General features: G+C 43.3%; 1 protein-coding gene across 1 annotated transcript in view; it reads right to left on the bottom strand.

Moving 5' to 3' along the window:
* MACC1 (MET transcriptional regulator MACC1) overlaps positions 1–16,514 on the bottom strand; it is a 29,000-nt gene extending 12,486 nt beyond the window's left edge. Inside the window, exons 1-3 of the mRNA XM_083405384.1 lie at positions 16,347–16,514; positions 5,554–5,661; positions 3,184–5,234 (exon numbers count right to left, since the gene is read on the bottom strand). Coding sequence (XP_083261510.1) covers positions 3,184–5,234; positions 5,554–5,653 — 2,151 coding nt within the window. The 5' untranslated portion in view covers positions 5,654–5,661; positions 16,347–16,514. The remainder of the gene's footprint in view (positions 1–3,183; positions 5,235–5,553; positions 5,662–16,346) is intronic.
* Between the last annotated feature and the right edge of the window lie 831 nt (positions 16,515–17,345).

The following is a 17,345-nucleotide window of genomic DNA, read 5'->3' as shown; positions in this document are numbered from 1 at the left end:
TTGGATCCCTGTAAGGGCGCCTGTCCCATTATCCGCCAGCCTGTACTTTAAGATCTACTGGGAAGGCCCTCCTTGGGATCCCACTACAGGCAGTGATCCAAGGAAAGAGCCTTCTCAGTTGTGGCACCTCATCTGTGGAACTCCCTCCCGCTAAAGTTAGGTTTGGATCCCTATTTGTTGAATTTTAGTCGGGTGTGAAGACTGCAGACCTATGTGTCACAGTGTTTCTGTCTGGCTTGCTGTGGTTTTTTGTTTTCAAGCTTTTTTTTAAGGGTGTGTGCTGACAGTGTTGTGTTGTGTTTTGTTATGACTTTGATAGCGAGCCACTGTGAAAGGACCTTAGTGTGTGAGAGCTGGGGAGAGCGTATATTTAAATAAGGGCATGTCTCATCCTGTCTCTGCCGGGGCCCAACCCAACATATCTTTAGCCAGCCTAGGGCCTAAGGAAGGGGCATTCTCGGGGAGGGACCAGAGCTGGATCCTAAGCCTATTCGCTTGGTCACATGACATGGCAACCCAGTGTAAGGTTGTGCTGTGGTCTAAACCACTGAGCCTCTTGGGCTTGCCGATCGGTTCGAATCCCTGCAACGGAGTGAGCTCCCATTGCTCTGTCCCAGCTCCTGCCAACGTAGCAATTCGAAAGCACGCCAGTGCAAGTAGATAAATAGGTACTGCTGCAGCGGGAAGGTAAACAGTGTTTCCGTGCACTCTAGTTTCTGTCACGATGTTCCATTGCACCAGAAGTGGTTTAGTCATGCTGGCCACATGAACCAGAAAGCTGTCTGTGGACAAACGCTGGCTCCCTTGGCCTGAAAGTGAGATGAGCGCCACAACCCCATAGTCACCTTTGACTGGACTTAACCATCCAGAGGTCCTTTACCTTTACCCTTAAGCCAGCAAAAAGGATGGGATAACTCAAATCCTTTTCTAAAGGCTTCCTTTCCCTCTGTCAGGCTCAGCCAGCAGTAGCCCTGCTCTTGAATAGAGTTTTCAATCTGGCTTGCTTTATGCCAGCTTCTTGCATATTATGTATACAAATTTAATAAGCAAACAAATAAACAAAATAGGATTGCTCCCTTAGTCAACAGAGAAAGAATAGTCCCTCTAGCTATTACACTTTTCAAGTAGAAGAAAGTACCATAAAGCCACTGCAACGCTGCCAGGCAAACCCTTTAAGTACACTTTCTTGCAAACCAAAGTGCTACAGTAACGATTCTTGTTTCTCTACCAATAAATACATTAACTGAATGCAATTATCAGGCTGATACTGAAAATTTAAGGAGAAATCTTCATTATGGAGGAAGATTGCTTGCAGCTACAATTGCGCAATGAGGAAAGTCAGGGGAAACCCAGATACAGTGGTACCTCAGGTTAAGTACTTAATTTGTTCCGGAGGTCCGTTCTTAACCTGAAACTGTTCTTAACCTGAAGCACCACTTTAGCTAATGGGGCCTCCCGCTGCCGCCGTGCCGCCAGAGCACGATTTCTGTTCTCATCCTGAAGCAAAGTTCTTAACCCCGAGGTACTATTTCTGGGTTAGTGGAGTCTGTAACCTGAAGTGTATTTAACCTGAAGCGTCTGTATCCCGAGGTACCACTGTAAGGGGAGACACCTTCAAAACAACTTTCAGGGGGAACAGCACTCTGCATTCAGGCTTCCTGGTGCAGCTGGACTACCGGCTATGCTGGTTGGGGTGAAGAGGAGCTTGAGCCCAACAATGTCCGGAGAGCACCGGGTTGGGAAATGCTGCTCTACATTGAGCAAAGTGCTGAGATGCAGGAAGAACTTCAGTTCCAGCTAGAAAGCATTCGCAATGCCAGTAGAGGTGAGATCACAGGATGAAGGGGTCTGGCTCATTACAAAGGGGCAAGGTGTCTCACCCCTCAACTGATCATCAGGTCACACAGCTATCTTTAACGTCCCCCAAATAATTCCACCTATGATTCTGAAGGGTTATGGCAGGAATTCTACCATAGGGATAAAGGAAAAGTTGTCTGGCATTTATGTTTTCCAGAGATGGGAGGCGGGCTGCACCAGAGGTAGCCAACATCATGTTTTCCATTATTGCATTTATATCAAGGAGTTCAAGGTAGCATACATGGCTCCATGTTATTCTCACAACAACCCTGTGAGACACGATGAAAGTTGGTGATTGGCCCAAGGTCACCCAGTGAGCTTAATGGCTGAGTGGAGATTTGAACCCCTGTTTCCTAGATCCTATTCCAACACCCTAACTCAGGCATAGGCAAACTCGGGCCTCCAGTTGTTTTGGGACTACAACTCCCATCATCCCTAGGTAACAGGACCAGTGGTCAGGGATGATGGGAACTGTAGTCTCAAAACATCTGGAGGGCCGAGTTTGCCTATGCCTGCCCTAACTTCTACACCACGCTGGGTTCCCCAGTGTACTGGATTCAAACTCTCATCAGCCCCAGCCAGACAACATGGCCAATGGTCAGGGATGACGGGAATTACAGTCAGGGATGATGGGAGAACAACAACTGAAGTACACTCTGTTGGCTCCCACACTTCCAGGCTTTCATAAGGAACTAGGCAGGCTCTTAAAAGTTGATAAAAAAAAACTAAAGAGCCCAGTGATCAACAGTGTGTTTTTGCCCCACAGCTTCTACATAATTTCAACATTAAGTGAACATTTTCACAACCAGCTTTTTTCAGACATCTTGGTCAGGATCCAACAAACCTATAAAGGAGCATGTGAGAGAACTACGTACGGAGCCAAGAACTGCTTTAAACGTTTCCATTGCAGCTGCAGCTCACACAGCTAACAAAGCCATTTTCCCGACTAAAATAGCTTTGCTGGATCACCGTCATGTCACCTGCCTACAGGCCTTGAGGTGGAGAAGGATAACCATAATCCCAACAAATTAGCTAAGTCAATTATTGCTCATTTGGGCCTCACATAAACAAAGACCACATCCCCACCATGCATTTAAAGCATGTCATGGCTTCCCCCAAAGAATTCTGGGAACTATCGTTTGTTAAGGGTGGTGAGAGTTGCTAGGAGACCCCCATTTTCCTCACAGAACTACAATTTCCAGCGTGATTTAACTGTCAATCCTCCCTCCCAGGGAACTCTGGGAAATGTACAGTAGCTCTGTGAGAATAGGGGTCAAATGTTTGGTGTGAATGTGGCCTAACAGGGCACATCCAAGCAGTACTTACAACAGACAGCTCGTACAGGAAACGCCTTGTATTTCTGTTATCGTGGCAGACTTCCTTGAGCTTCTTCACAACGTAGGCTACTTTTTCTGATTCTTTGTCAGCTTGTACATCACTGAAAGCATCCAAAGACATGTTCGAAAATCCAAGGGCATCAGCTAAAGCTTTCCAATCGTTCATTTTCTCCGATACCGTGGATAAGATTGCTGCATAGATATAAGTCAGCTTTCTAAAAGGCAAAGCGATTTGCTCAAGAAGACTTTTGGTTGTGATTGTGCTATCATCAATATCCATAGCTTGGTCTTTGGCTATCACTTTGACATTTTTGCAGTGTACGAGGCCAACTTTTCTTCTAAGAACGCCCACGTACCATTCTTTTACTTTAGCCTGTCCGATGGCTTTCACCTTATCTTCGCCAAGAAGCGCTATTGTGTCGCCTTTAAAATATTCCAGCAAATAGTCAATTTTATTTTGACGCAACACTGTCTTCAAAGCTACCCCATAGCTGGCAACATGTAAAGCTTTGTCCTGAAAAACTGGATATTTAATTGTTGGCGTCGACAGCAGTGGGGCAGAGTTGACCGCCTTGCGTCTTTCTAATCGGTTTGGCTTGTTGAACACCCCCGTTAATGGCTTTGGAGCTGGCTCAGGGGTTGTGATGTAAAACTGGCACACCACGTTGTTGCTTGGGACTTTCACCTGGACGCGGAAGACAAATAGATGTATTTTCCTTCTGTTGATTATAGAAAATGGGAAGTGCTGGTGAATCACTTCGCCGCCCCCTTTCAGTATCCCTTCTTTAATTTCTTTCCTCTGATCCTCTTCCTTCACTTCAAAATCAGGGTCACAAGAGGCCACAAAAACGTTGAGATCTTGTGGCTTCTCGAGTGCAAATGTATGCTTTCCCCAGAGCTGGAAAACCACCGGGGGCATGCTCTTTCCACCCTTTTTAATGTCACATACTGTAAGTTTCTCTGGAACATAGTTGTGGCCAAACAGGGCAAATACAACTGTGAAAGAAGGATGGATATGTTTGGGTCCATAAATCCCAACTGAGAGTTTTCTGTGTATATACTCCCAAGCGCTTGCAGGTGAATTAATTGTATTGGTTTGGGCTACAGCCACAATGTACATCAAGTGACTTAGGTCCGTCAGCTTGACTTGGATAGTGTCTTTATAGATGTAACAGTTGTTTATTCTTTCAAACGGACCCTCTTTGGTGAAACCACATAGACATACAATTTCAGTCATAACCTGACTGAAAGGGTCCTTCTTCACCTCGGCTGCAATTTTCATTTCAAGCAAAATGGCTTCTGTGGTATTGAGGTTACTTAGTGTCAGTTCAATCAGTGGGCTCACAGTGGTCGAAAACTCATGGTTGAGCGATGGTGGGGAGTCAAGGATTGCCTGTAAGCCAACCTCTTGGAATTCTCCAAAGGCTACGTGGCCTTCAGGGAAATGGACCGCAATCTCCGAGTCAGGAAGCTGCACTGAGCCGCCTTCATGACTCACTTTGCAAGCTATATGGGTTTCTACAGACTGGGTTTGGGCCCATCCCGGACTCTGGTTTATTGCATTCAAATCCAGGCAAGATCGGGCCAGCTGCCTTTGATTCAACCACGCTGTCTTATAGGCCTCACGATCATTCTGAAGAGGTTCACTGTTTGGAGGCAGGATATGGTTGGACGGTGCCGTGCTAGGGAGTTCAAATGTCTTAGTCCCTACAATATCCAAAAGATCTGAAACACTCCGAGATTTTGCCGATCTCCTGGAAGATTTGCGAAGAAAAAGATAATCAAGATTCAATTCGTCTCCAGATGAAGCAGTAGAGTCTCTGTTATTTAGATCTCTAAAAAATAAATAGGGGTCTTCTTTTAAGATAGATATGCGCTTGTCACTTTTTTCTCTGTTGTTTGACTGAGCTACATCGTCTAAAAAAGGATTGGATGCTGACAGTACATTCCAAAAAGGATTGGTCTTAAATGCTCCAGGGACACGTTGCTTAAATTCTTCAGACCAATGAGACTTCAGCTCCAGTTCATTTTCTCTGTCATCTGTTAAAAAGAAGAAATTGAGTTAAGTATGGCGACTTTATATTTATTGTCTTCTACCTAATATTCTGCATTTGTCAAGATACTTCAGTTTCCCTTACATTAACTAAAAATACCAAGTGCAATATGTTGTTTTTATTTTGATTATATATTTTATGGTTTTATATTTTGATTTTGTTCTCTGAACCACCCTAAGACCTCCGGGTATAGGACACTATATAAATTCAATTAAAAAATAAAATAAAATAAGCCACACATTTATCAAGCAAACGTAGATTCCGATCAGAACTCTGCTGAAGAAGGTAGAATGCTAGCAACATACCTGTCCAATCATTTCTTGCAGGGCTGCCATCATCCAAGTCAACCAGACATCCCTCTGACTTACTCCATGAAATCTCCTTTATATGACAGGATGCAGACATCTTCCTTCCTAACAGATTTAAGACAAGTTACTTTACTAACCAATAAATGTTTTAGAACCACGAGGCATAAATCGTAATCAAAGTCCAGAAAGAAATGGCTTAGGAATTCCTCACATTAACTTCACAATGGGGAGGCATGGATAGTTGCCTATTTGAGTTTAGGCTCACTTACCTGGGAGGAAGCCCCATTGAATTCAACAGGACTTACACCTGAGCAGACATTGGTTAAGACCGCAAGTCATGTTGTGTGGGCTGTTTATCCCTGCGCAGTCTTACAAAGTAATTTCTTCTCCATGCACAGAGGGAGGAATTACAATAACAGAAGCAGATTTCGCTCTCCTTCCCTGTGCCAGATTTCCCACTTGCTGAATGTCTGCACAGGGTCTGTGCTTATAAAGTCCCATAGGTACGTGCAGGGCCATCTTCAGCATATGTACTGCCAGGGTGCTAAGATCCACCCAGCGCTCCCAAATTTAGTTAATTTCATGTGCATAGTGCTGTTGAGAATGACAAGCGCCATTGCTGGTGCGGCACATCTTTGGTAAATGAGCGCACAAAGTCGAAAGTCCTTTAGTGAAACAGTAGGTATACATTTCGGTAATACCTAGGTATATATATATATGTATTTTGTTTTTCTAGCTTGATCAAAATTATTTATTATATCATAACAGGTAGATAGTTAAGAGCTTAGGTGGCTTCAGTGGCGGGCGCCTTGCGCACCCCCCAAATTTGGCGCCTGGGTGCCCCACACCCCTTGCACCCCTGAGTAAAGATGACCCTGGGTACGGGTTCTTGTTGCCACATAGAAAGAAGAAGGGACCTGATTTGCTAATTCAGTTTTAGCATCCAAAGTAAATATTGCATGTAGAGCATGGGCAGGCAAACTATGGCCCAGGGGCCAGATCTGGCCCAACTGCTTTCTAAATCCGGCCCATAGGCAGTCCAGGAATCAGCGTGTTTTTACATGAGTAGAATGTGTCCTTTTATTTAAAATGCATCTCTGGGTTATTTGTGGGGCCTGCCTGGTGCTTTTACATGAGTAGAATGTGTCCTTTTATTTAAAATGCATCTCTGGGTTATTTTGTGGGGCACAGGAATTCGTTCGTGTGTTTCTTTTCAAAATATAGTCTGCCCCCCCCCCAAGGTCTGAGGGACAGTGGACTGGCCCCCTGCTGAAAAAGTATGCTGACCCCTCAGAGGGAGTATAATGGCAGCCCAGTTATAATGATTCTCTCGGATACTGCCTGCTTGCAAAATTTACGGAAGCAAACACAGAATGCTATTCCCCAAAAAGAATTGATTTTTGATTTTTCAATACATCTTTGCCTGGAAATGTAAACACTAGATTAGGCAAATAATTCCAGCCTCTTAAGAGCGATACTCTTATAAAGGGGCACTCAAAGATTCCAAAACACTGAGACAGCCTTATCATTTAAGTTCTCCAGAACTTAACACTGAACTTCATATCCATGCCAGAAAAGGTGTGTATTTTATAACACAGCCAAGAAGGGTGGCACAAGGGCGTTTTGTTTAATCCGAATGCAGGTCAGTAAGCAGGGGGAGAAACGCACTCTTTGTTTTATCTGACAAATTTTGCAACATACACTGTACAATGTGATCTTTCTTAGGTTTTTGTTTAACACATACAATCACAGATGAAACAGAAACTGGTTCCACATACTGGCGTTTCAGTATTTATTATTATTATTATTATTTCAGGGATTTATATATACTAACTGCCCTGCATATTATGTATACCAGGATAGTTTACAATAGAACACAGCAAAACAATTAGAAATGCACTAAAAGTGCCCCAAAAACACTACCAGTATTTTAGATATATGTAAAAAGTGGTTTAAAAGCTAAGGAGTGTTTTTTTAAAAGGTATTGCAGATTAAACAATATAGGCAGCAAGAATATGCTTTTTGGGTTGCTACAGTTGAGAAGGGACTCTGCCTACCTGTATACAGTAACTGTGATAGATACGTTGCCAACTACAGCATCCCAATACAGTACAGTATATTGAAACACGTCTTATGACTTGGAAACACCAGCTTCCATTAGAACTGGGAGTATGCGCCAACTACATTATTTACCTCAGGATTTGATGAAGTGCTTTGGAAAACAGATCAATTCACCTCAGATCCATTTGAAGGTTGCCTGATTCAAATGGATTTCAGCCATGAAAATGGCTGAAATCATTTGTTTGTTACATTGCATAACACCTAAGAAATTCCAGAAGAACAGTGCAATGGCTTGTTGCTGTTGTTGCTGGGCTCCTTTAAAATGCAATTGCTGTCTTTTAGATAATACTGTAATCAATAACTCTCTTCTTTTTTGGCTGAATTGGACAAAACTTTCATAAACGGCAGCCCCCTCTGAGGGAAGGAACAAAGCCAAATTTCTGAAGGACACTAGCAGTAGTTTCTTCTGCAAGAACAGCCTTTGCCAGTTTGGGATTTATTTATTTATTTTAATCACTTAATAGCCCTCTATTGTTTTGTGAAGCAATTTAGATGAAAATTGCACATATTAGAGAGACACCACTAGGTATCATGTATTACAGGTAGATTACCCTCAGGGTCCCTTCCAGCTCCACAATTCTATGATTCTAGGTAAGAAACCTGCAAAATTTCCGAAGTATATAGATGCAGGGATTTTTTTTGTGCTAGACATTTTTAAAGTTGACTGGGGTTGAGAATTAAAAGGGATTGGCTTCCTTCCCTGTGGTTTTGTAGGTGATTTCATACTTTAGTATGAAAATGGCATATGTCACAGAAGTGCCTCTAAGACAATAACCTGCATAATTTCTGTAAAATAGAAAAAGGAGCAGGCAGTCATTGTGAATGTGGGAGGGGAGAAAAAGAGCTTCAGATCAGAGTTCTGCTCAATTGCCCCCCCCCCCCAAACTCACAGCAACTCAGGCAGTGTACACATTACTGGCTTAAAACACAATCTGGCTTATAACACAAGATGGTTTTCCCCAATTTTTTCTGGGCCTTGATTTTCCCTACTCAGCTGTTTACTTCTATAAAATGGCATTTGAAGGAAGTAGTGTTGGGGGCAGGGGAAAATAAAGTCAAGAGCTTGAAAGGGGAGGTGCCCCCATATTTCTCTGTGGCACAACTGTTTTCTCCTCGATTCTTTTAGTGCGAGAAAGCAGCCAGTTATTAGCTAGTCTCTTTACAGGAGACTGAGCTACATGCTCTATAAAAGTAATAAATGCCAATTTAAACTGCTTGTGGCAGACCCAAAAAAGAGAGCTTTTTACACTATTTAAGCACTTGAGAGCATCCTTAGGGCATTTCTTGGGAGACTAGCTAGCATGACATTTAAAGAGTTTACCTCAGAAAGCTGGGTACACTGCTCAGCTTGTTTTCTGGTTCCTTGGTGAACTTTTAAAATACACAGCAATTTTAAATGCTCTATTTCAGTATCCTGGGTTATATATATGTGTGTGTGTGTGTGTGTAGATATATAGATATCTATATCTATATATATATAGATAGATATTTGAATCACCTTTATGTTTTACTCAAACGCTTCTAATATTACACTGCTTGACATTCAATAAATATATTGGCCTAATAAACAAAACTCCTAAAAGGATTGACAGGGGAAAAGTGGGCATCAGGAACACATTACCCAAAGAGAGGATTTAAGCATTGAACTTTTCGGTTTGACGGGTACTACTGGGCTGACAAGCCTGCTAAAAAACACAAGGGAAAGAAAAACGTCTCTTGGTGAAATATATTTCAGCTCTAACGAGTGAAGCCAGACTTTGCCACCACAGCAGCAAAATCCTCCAGTGCATTACAAAATACCCTATTTTTTGCTCTATAAGACTCACTTTTTCCCTCCTAAAAAGTAAGGGGAAATGTGTGTGCGTCTTATGGAGCGAATGCAGGCTGCGCAGCTAGCACAGAAGCCAGAACAGCAAGAGGGATTGCTGCTTTCACTGCGCAGCGATCCCTCTTGCTGTTCTGGCTTCTGAAATTCAGAATATTTTTTTTTCTTGTTTTCCTCCTCCAAAAACTAGGTGCGTCTTGTGGTCTGGTGCGTCTTCTAGAGTGAAAAATACGGTAATCTTTGTTTTCCCCAGCAACAGAAGATAGTTCTTAGAACTACAGATAGTTCTAAGGTGTCCAGACCATGGGAGGCAGATACATGCACCTGTTTTTCAACACTAAATTTATCTGGTGATTGACTTTTCCATTCTTAGCTCTTCTGCTTTAGGAGCCTAGATAGCCGTTAGGCTTGTTCTAATTCCTCCAGGTAGCAAATTCCCTTCGAGTTCCTGTATCAGGATTTCTGATTTTGCCCAAAGCAGAAATGGATGGATGCTGATTGGACAAGAGCAAGCAAGTACTGACCACAAAGTGCATAAAACTACAGGATACCAAGAAACAAAACTCAGTCCACCCCAATAATTCCTGATGACATGGCAAGAGAAGCCAACATCATTTCAAAAACCATCATAAGATCTACTAGTAATGCACAAGATTGAGTAGAACACTGCAAATGTTGCACTTGGTAGCTAATGATATTATTTTGCGTCTCTGCCAATATGTTCCTTATAAAGACATTGCTTAAGTAAGCATTTACAACTGACAAGTTAGCATTTACGCTGACGGATTCAAAGCTGGCACACTATATGCAGCCTTAAAATATAAGAGCCTTGCAGCAAGGAGACAGCCCAGCCCTGACTTCCAAAGAGGCTCCTGGTCTAGACATATGGCATGCTGAGGTGTGAAGTTGCATGCAGGTGGAGGTGTGCCGTGTGAAAACCCTAAAATACTGCAAATAAAATAAAATGAAGAAAAGTTCTACTCCAGTTGCACTCTCTACAATGCTAGCACTGGATTTGCATGAATTTCTTTGTATGTGCTTTTCCCATCTTTGGGTCCCCCATACGTTGTTGGACTACATCTGGGGACTGGAGGTTGGGAAAGGCTGATAATGCAACTCCACACCTCCAGTTCATCTGTTCTATCATCTTGGGATTTTTCTTCCTCATTCTGCTGCATGTGTTGAGGCCAGCTGACCTCCTCCCTCCTCTCTATTTATTAAGAGTTTAGAATAGCTCAGATGAAGGGAGGCGGGTGGAAGTAAGAGCTGGAGAAGAAGAGGATTTGGTCCTTACTCCTCATCTTCCTTCTTGTGTCCCCAAGTCAGAGATGTGAACCCTGGGCCCTTACAGATGTTGCTGGGACCCATCATCCCTGACTGTTGGCCATGCTTGCGATGGCTAATCAGAGTTGAGAGTCCAGCAACAACTGGAGGGTCACAGGTTCTCCATCCCTGCCCTAAGCAGATCCATAAATGTAGGCCACTTTTTTCCATTTGTGGAACTGGGGTTGACTGGAGAGGGGAGGCATATGGCGAGTTCCTCCTCCACCATCTTCTAGGGATGTCAAGTATATCAGCTGGCAGGACTCCTTTCAATAAAAAATACAAGCATTATGGTCTTTCATGGGATGGAGATACAATGAAAAGCTATACCAGTTTAAATTTCACCTGCCACAAACAAACATACCACAAAAAGATATATGGCAACCCAGTGGCGTAGCGTGGGTTGTCAGCACCCGGGGCAAGGCAAGTAATTTGCGCCCCCCCCCCGCTGCACTGTCCCTCCCCCAGATAGTCCCTCGCTCTCTCTCCGCACCGCACCGCACGCCTGGCACCCTCCCCTCCACAGTGGGCGGCGACCCGGCGGCTTGGATCGGATTCGCACAGCCAGCACTGCAGTGAGAGAGAGAGAGTGAGCCAGGTAGGGGCAGAGAGCTGCGAGTGCGAGCGTGCCCCCCCCCCAGATGTTGCGCCCGGTGCGGCCGGCCCCCCCTGCACCCCCCACGCTACGCCACTGTGGCAACCCCGCTTACTGAATAGTCCCGCCTCACTCTCCACCCATCTTCTTGACTCTCTTCCTCCCCAGTGATGTGGATCTTCTTGAAAATTTTCTGACTAGAAAATTTCCTAGGCCAAGTGGGCTAATTTGCATTGGAATTTTATTTTTTTTATGCCATAGGGAGGGATCTAACTTGACATTCTTATTTTACTTGCCTTTAATGAGCAAAGCTAACAACTCTGAAACTGCCAAGCTTGCCTAACATTGTGCTGGGTGCAATCAGCACCCATTCGTTGTTAATGACGAACTTATGAAATCAAAAAGTACCCGTGGAAAAATACAGCACTGGCAAAATTTTCGTGGAAAATTCTGTCCCATATCACTGTTCCTCCCCCAGCCACTTCAAGACGTTCAGGCAACACAACCCACCGGTTCTTTCATTGCTTTTAAACCTTTATTGCTTTTCATTAGAACTGAAAATCATTGCCTCTTAAATATAAATTGAACAGGAGTGCTACAGCTCAGTAGCTTTAAAGCCAGTCGCTGACAATCCCACAGCCGCCTGCACTCTGTCAAGGCTTTTTGTAGAGTAAATTTATCTTCACACAAAAATGGACAGTTGAGCGTGATTTGGATCTGCTTTTACAGTCTATTTCCCGTTAATGCTTCATATTTCAGAAATATATAGAATCTTTTGAAAAAGTCTGAGGATGCTGGTTGGTCACCCTGGGTGTTCTGAACTCACAGGAACCTAACAAGGCTTCCACTTTGAGCAAAAGGACACCAGCTCATATTTTGTCACAACGGTGAAAACTAAGAGAAACATTCCCTGGCTGAGAACCAAGCTTCCTTGCCGATAGCAATGTATATCATAAGTGCAAGTTGACTACATGCCTGCACACTCAGTCATACAGAAAGAGTAAAACACAGTCTGCCATTAAATATGCTGTGCCGTGCTGAAATTTGGAGGAATATGGTTGTGTAACGAAACTAAGACAGTGCCACTCAAGTCTGAGATGAGGAAAGACCTGACTGTACATATTAAACAATTCGAAATATGCATGCAGTGGGTGGGTTGCCTTAAGGCAGCGATGGGGACCTTGTGGCTCTCCAAATGTTGAACTCCAGCTCCAATCAGCCCTGATGATTTGCCATGATGGCAGGGGCTGTTGGGAGTTGGAGTCTGGCATCTGAGGGGATGAGGCACAGGATCCCCATCTCTGTCTCAATCTCTTAATGAAAGATAATATACACTCTTATTTTGAAAGGCCACTCAGTTACCTAGTCCAGGTTCCTTTCAGTAGGCAATATTTTTCTTAAGAAAAGGTACCAATAAATACTATCGGTAAATCTCACTTGTTGCCACACAGGGTACATTTATGACAAACATTCACAATTTCATCACATGCATTAATTTCATCACATAAAAATCAAGGTATGAATTGGCAATTATTTTCTTAGGGGTAAGGTCATGCATGACATGACCTTGGAACTGAAGAGAAACTATTAACAAGTTTCTCAGTAGTGAAGAATAACTTCATTAGGTAATTAGAATATCAAGAGGCTTCCCACTAACTCCCAAAACTATGAAGAACTGCTACAGAGATTCAAACAATCCACCCCAGGGTTGTATTATTATTATTATTACTTTTTACCCTGCCTTTTTCCTGACAGGAGCACAAGGCAGCTTACAGATAAAAATAAGAACAGCTAGAAAAATAGGGGGAAACAATAATTAAAAAACAATCAAGCATTGGTAGAATTAAGACACACACACACACAATAATATCTGTTAAAACCATACAAATACCTATGTGAAAGAGATGAATCACACATCTACTTTACCAAACAGATATCCTTTTTTTAACATAACACCAAGACTAGAAATAATCAGTCTATCCATGCAGAGCTCCACACACACACACATGCTGATCAAGTTTTCTCTGGAGCAAGCACTGTGCCAAGAGGGTTGTGCGACTTAACCTGAAGAAGGTATGTGTCAAAACCAAGACTGAAAAAACACCATTAATAAATCTAAGTTTGATAGGATTATGAGAAAAGTCTAAAAAGCCTGAAATGTAACACAGAAGCCAATTAAAATTGCTATAACTAAAATGCAGAATAAAGCACTTAGGGAAGAAATAACTCAAATGCAAGGCAGACACTGAACAGCTGGGAATTAACCAAAGCCTCTCTGAAAACTCAAGCACCGTAATGGGCAATTTAATGAGGGTGTCTATTGAGTGCAAAGCTCAGGCAGAGAAGCGATTAAAGGAGGGGATGGCTTTTAAATATGAAAGTTTTGCGTCTATTACGGTTTATAAATTGATAATATAATCCCATTTTGACCCGTTAATGTATTTATTACAAGATAATATTTTACAAGTAACTGGCAGAAGGAAAGGGATTACAGGAAGTGTAGAAAGCAGTAAGTTTCTAAATTGCTAAGCAGAAAAACCTGCGACTATGAGTGGGGATAGGGCCATTTATTTTGGAAGACAAAAACCTGTCAAGAAAGAACTATGCTAGCTTAACTGTATTTCCCCCCCCCCATCTCTTCCCTCACCAGCTTTTCTTACAGTGAATTAATAGCCTCTCCATCATTATAAAGAAGAGAAAGCTATGTTCAATACGACGACTAACACAGCATCTAATTAGTATTTTGAGCAAAATGCTACAGGATACTGTCGAGTTAGTTTAGCAAATGCAGCGGTGTCCATCCAATTTTAAATAGCTATGAGGTAAACTTCAAGGCCAGTCATCGTTTAGCCTTAGGGTAAACTGTGGTTCGACATAATTTTGTGCACAAGCTCTAATGCAGTTTGTATATCGCGGTGAGAAAGGCTGTGTACAGTTATCGTAACCAACTTGCTGCATCTGGTCCAGAGGCTTCCAAATTTAGCTAGATAATCCCAATCTGGTGCATCTGACAGCTGCTGAAGAAGATTGGGAGCCCAGACCCACCAGCAGTTCAAGCCACCAACATTTCGGTGACTGAAACAGTTGCAGTGATGGATAACACATAAGATCATACATATCCTACCACTGGCAGGATCCCAGCCAGTGGTCACTCAAAGAAAGCTCCCAAAAGCAGTTTGCAGGACTGATCCAGCCCAGAATTCGCTGAATGTACTGCCCTCCACCCCAGGCAGTGTGAACAGTAAAACAGCATAAGCAATGTTGAATTCCATTATATTCCAGTGGGTTGGTTCCAAAGTGGCCCAATCACAAGTGGAAGTCACGTCAGCTTGGGAAGGGAACAGAAGAGGCTGCCTTATGCCAACTGGTTCATCCAGCTCAGACTATGCTAGCTGGCAGCAGCTCTCTGGGGTTTTAAACAAGGGACGTTCCCAGCCCTACCAGATGCCATGAATGTTCTGCATGCAAAGCAGATCTATGGCCATTGATCTATGGCCATCACCAAGGGGAAGCTCTCAGTTTCTGCTACCTCCTCCAGTGACATCCTTCTATACCCCACACTGCTCTCGTAGGTTTCTCAACACATAAATGTGCTTTTTCACAGGACACAAGCGGTGGTTCCAAAAACAAAAGAAAGAAAGAACCATGCCACAAATGGAACTCAACTCACATTGAATTGGATGTAAATAACTATCTCCAGTTTCAGGTGATTCATCATTTTAAAGCTTTGGGCCAAAAAGTACAACTGCTACAAACACCTACTGTATCCTCATACTTCAGATTCTGGCCCATCAATCAACCAGTTCAAATTCTCTCATTAGTCAAAAGTCTTACATTACATCAGTAAAACCTTTTCACAAAGAATGCAACACACACTTTCTGTTCTTTATGCTATAATAGGTCATATATAATGCACTACCATGCCATTTGGATTGAGTCACATCCTGTAAAAGATATGGCTAGGATTAGGAATAAGATGTATAATTGAATGTTTCCTTCTTTTGTGATGTGAGGCAAAGAATGGCAGATCTCAGAACTGTCATTTTACCCAGGACTGAGTAGTGTTGACTCCTCATAAAAGGAGTTATCGGGGCATTGTTTCGATCAGCTTTTAAGCTAACCCTTCCACAGAATCGATGTTTAACATGCCAGGGGGCTCTTAACCACATTTGTAGGTTATCACCCAATGTCTTATGCTGGAAGCCAGCAGGGACTACTTTATCTCTGAAAAGGCTCCACAGTTTACATGGGCCAAGAGCCCTGTAACGAGAAAAGATTCAAGCCGAGAAGCTAATGAACTAAAAAGCAGAAGTGCCCTGGGAGTGTAGTGTATGAAACCTTGTAAATGGCTCTGGGTTTTAAAATTAGTTCTCCTATCGATACAAACATCAGTAATGGTTTTATAAAATGGGGAGTGGTGCCCACAGGCAGGGGAGCCAACTTAAATAAAATATTGGGGTATTCCCCACCCCACATTATTGATCACTCGATCGATCATAACATTGGGTAATCGATCACATGATGCGGTGAATGCACACCATTTGAATGGCAGTGCGCATCAGCTTTGGGGAGAGCGGTCCCCTCATATATTTTATGAGTGGGTGGGTGGGACGAAGGGACCTCGGCACCTAGGAGTCGGCTCCAATGCCCACAGGTGATTGCTACATGGAAACAGCAGGATAAACTTGCCCCAAACTTAGGGGCGCGATAGCAGCGAAAGCTCCTTCTTAGTTGAAGGTAAAATGAGGCTCGGATGCTGAGGCTGCCGATTTGTAAAAGAAAAGAGATGGTCGCAGAGCGCGATCAGGAAGCGGATCCACCCTGCATGCAAATCTGTCCATATCCATGTTGTCTCCCCAACCCCATTCCGCCCATCTCCCCCTCACCTGAACTTTGAAACTTTAAGGTGAAACAAAACCCACGTACCTTTGGTCCTTTCTCCCTTCAAATCCAAAGCAGCTGCTTATCCTAAGGGCATTGCTTTGGAGACAAGCGTGTTCTAAAGCGCTCTTGGGGATCCCATGCTGGCTTGAAATTTTTTAAAAAAGAAAAAGTGAACAGGTTAGGAATTCTAATTAGAAGACACACCTTCTGTTTGTGGGTTGGAGGCCGCAAGGCTTTCTGGGACTCTGAGTTCCGATGCCGCCTCGTAACTCTTACTGGAATTAAAAAACGAACTACATTACCCATAAGTCCATTCGACTCACCTGGGCCTCTACCTGAAACTAGGAAAGCTGGTCCGGCCACTGAAGTTTCACCTGAGGGCGGGAGAGAGAGTAAGAAAGAGGGGGAGTGCAGTTGGGCTCTGGATTTTGTTTTCTTCGGAGTTTGCTCGGCTTGGCCCTGCTGTGGCCGAATGGGAATTAAAGAGTAGAGAGGAAATAACAGAGCTGAGGAATGCTGGGGCGAATTCTTTGCTTTTTAGCGCCTCGATTTCAAAGCTGTGAGAGCTTTAAAAATAGTCTCGAAACCTGAAAGACCGGATTATGGATAGGAGAAACTCTGAGCTGTCGCCAGGCAGATAAGCTGGGGTGGCACGAATGTTTTAGTTGTTGGGTATAGAAGAAATAGGGAAATGCCACTAAAGGAAAACAAAAGAACAGGTCATCCCCTGTGACGTCTTAAAGGTGGTGCAGTACCAGTACATGACTGGTACTGGTGGTTGCTAAATAAATAAATAAATCATTATTTCATTCATTCATTCTAATATCTATATCCCTCTTTTTCTCCAAGGTGCTTAACGTAGTGTTCATGGTTTTCCACCTTTCCATTTTATCTGCACAATAACCCTGTGAGGTAGCTTCAGGCTGAAAGACACTGACCAGCCCAAGGTCACTCAGTATGGCTGAGTGGGGATTTGAACTCTAAAGTCCCAACTTTGCACTACCCCATACTGCCCCAGCTTTTGGAGACCAAAAACCAGGG

This window comes from Podarcis tiliguerta (genome assembly GCF_965153285.1).
Source record: "Podarcis tiliguerta genome assembly, chromosome: 12".
Classification (NCBI taxonomy): domain Eukaryota; kingdom Metazoa; phylum Chordata; class Lepidosauria; order Squamata; family Lacertidae; genus Podarcis; species Podarcis tiliguerta.
Note: the sequence above shows the minus strand (reverse complement) of the source record. Positions and strands in the feature narration are given on the sequence as shown.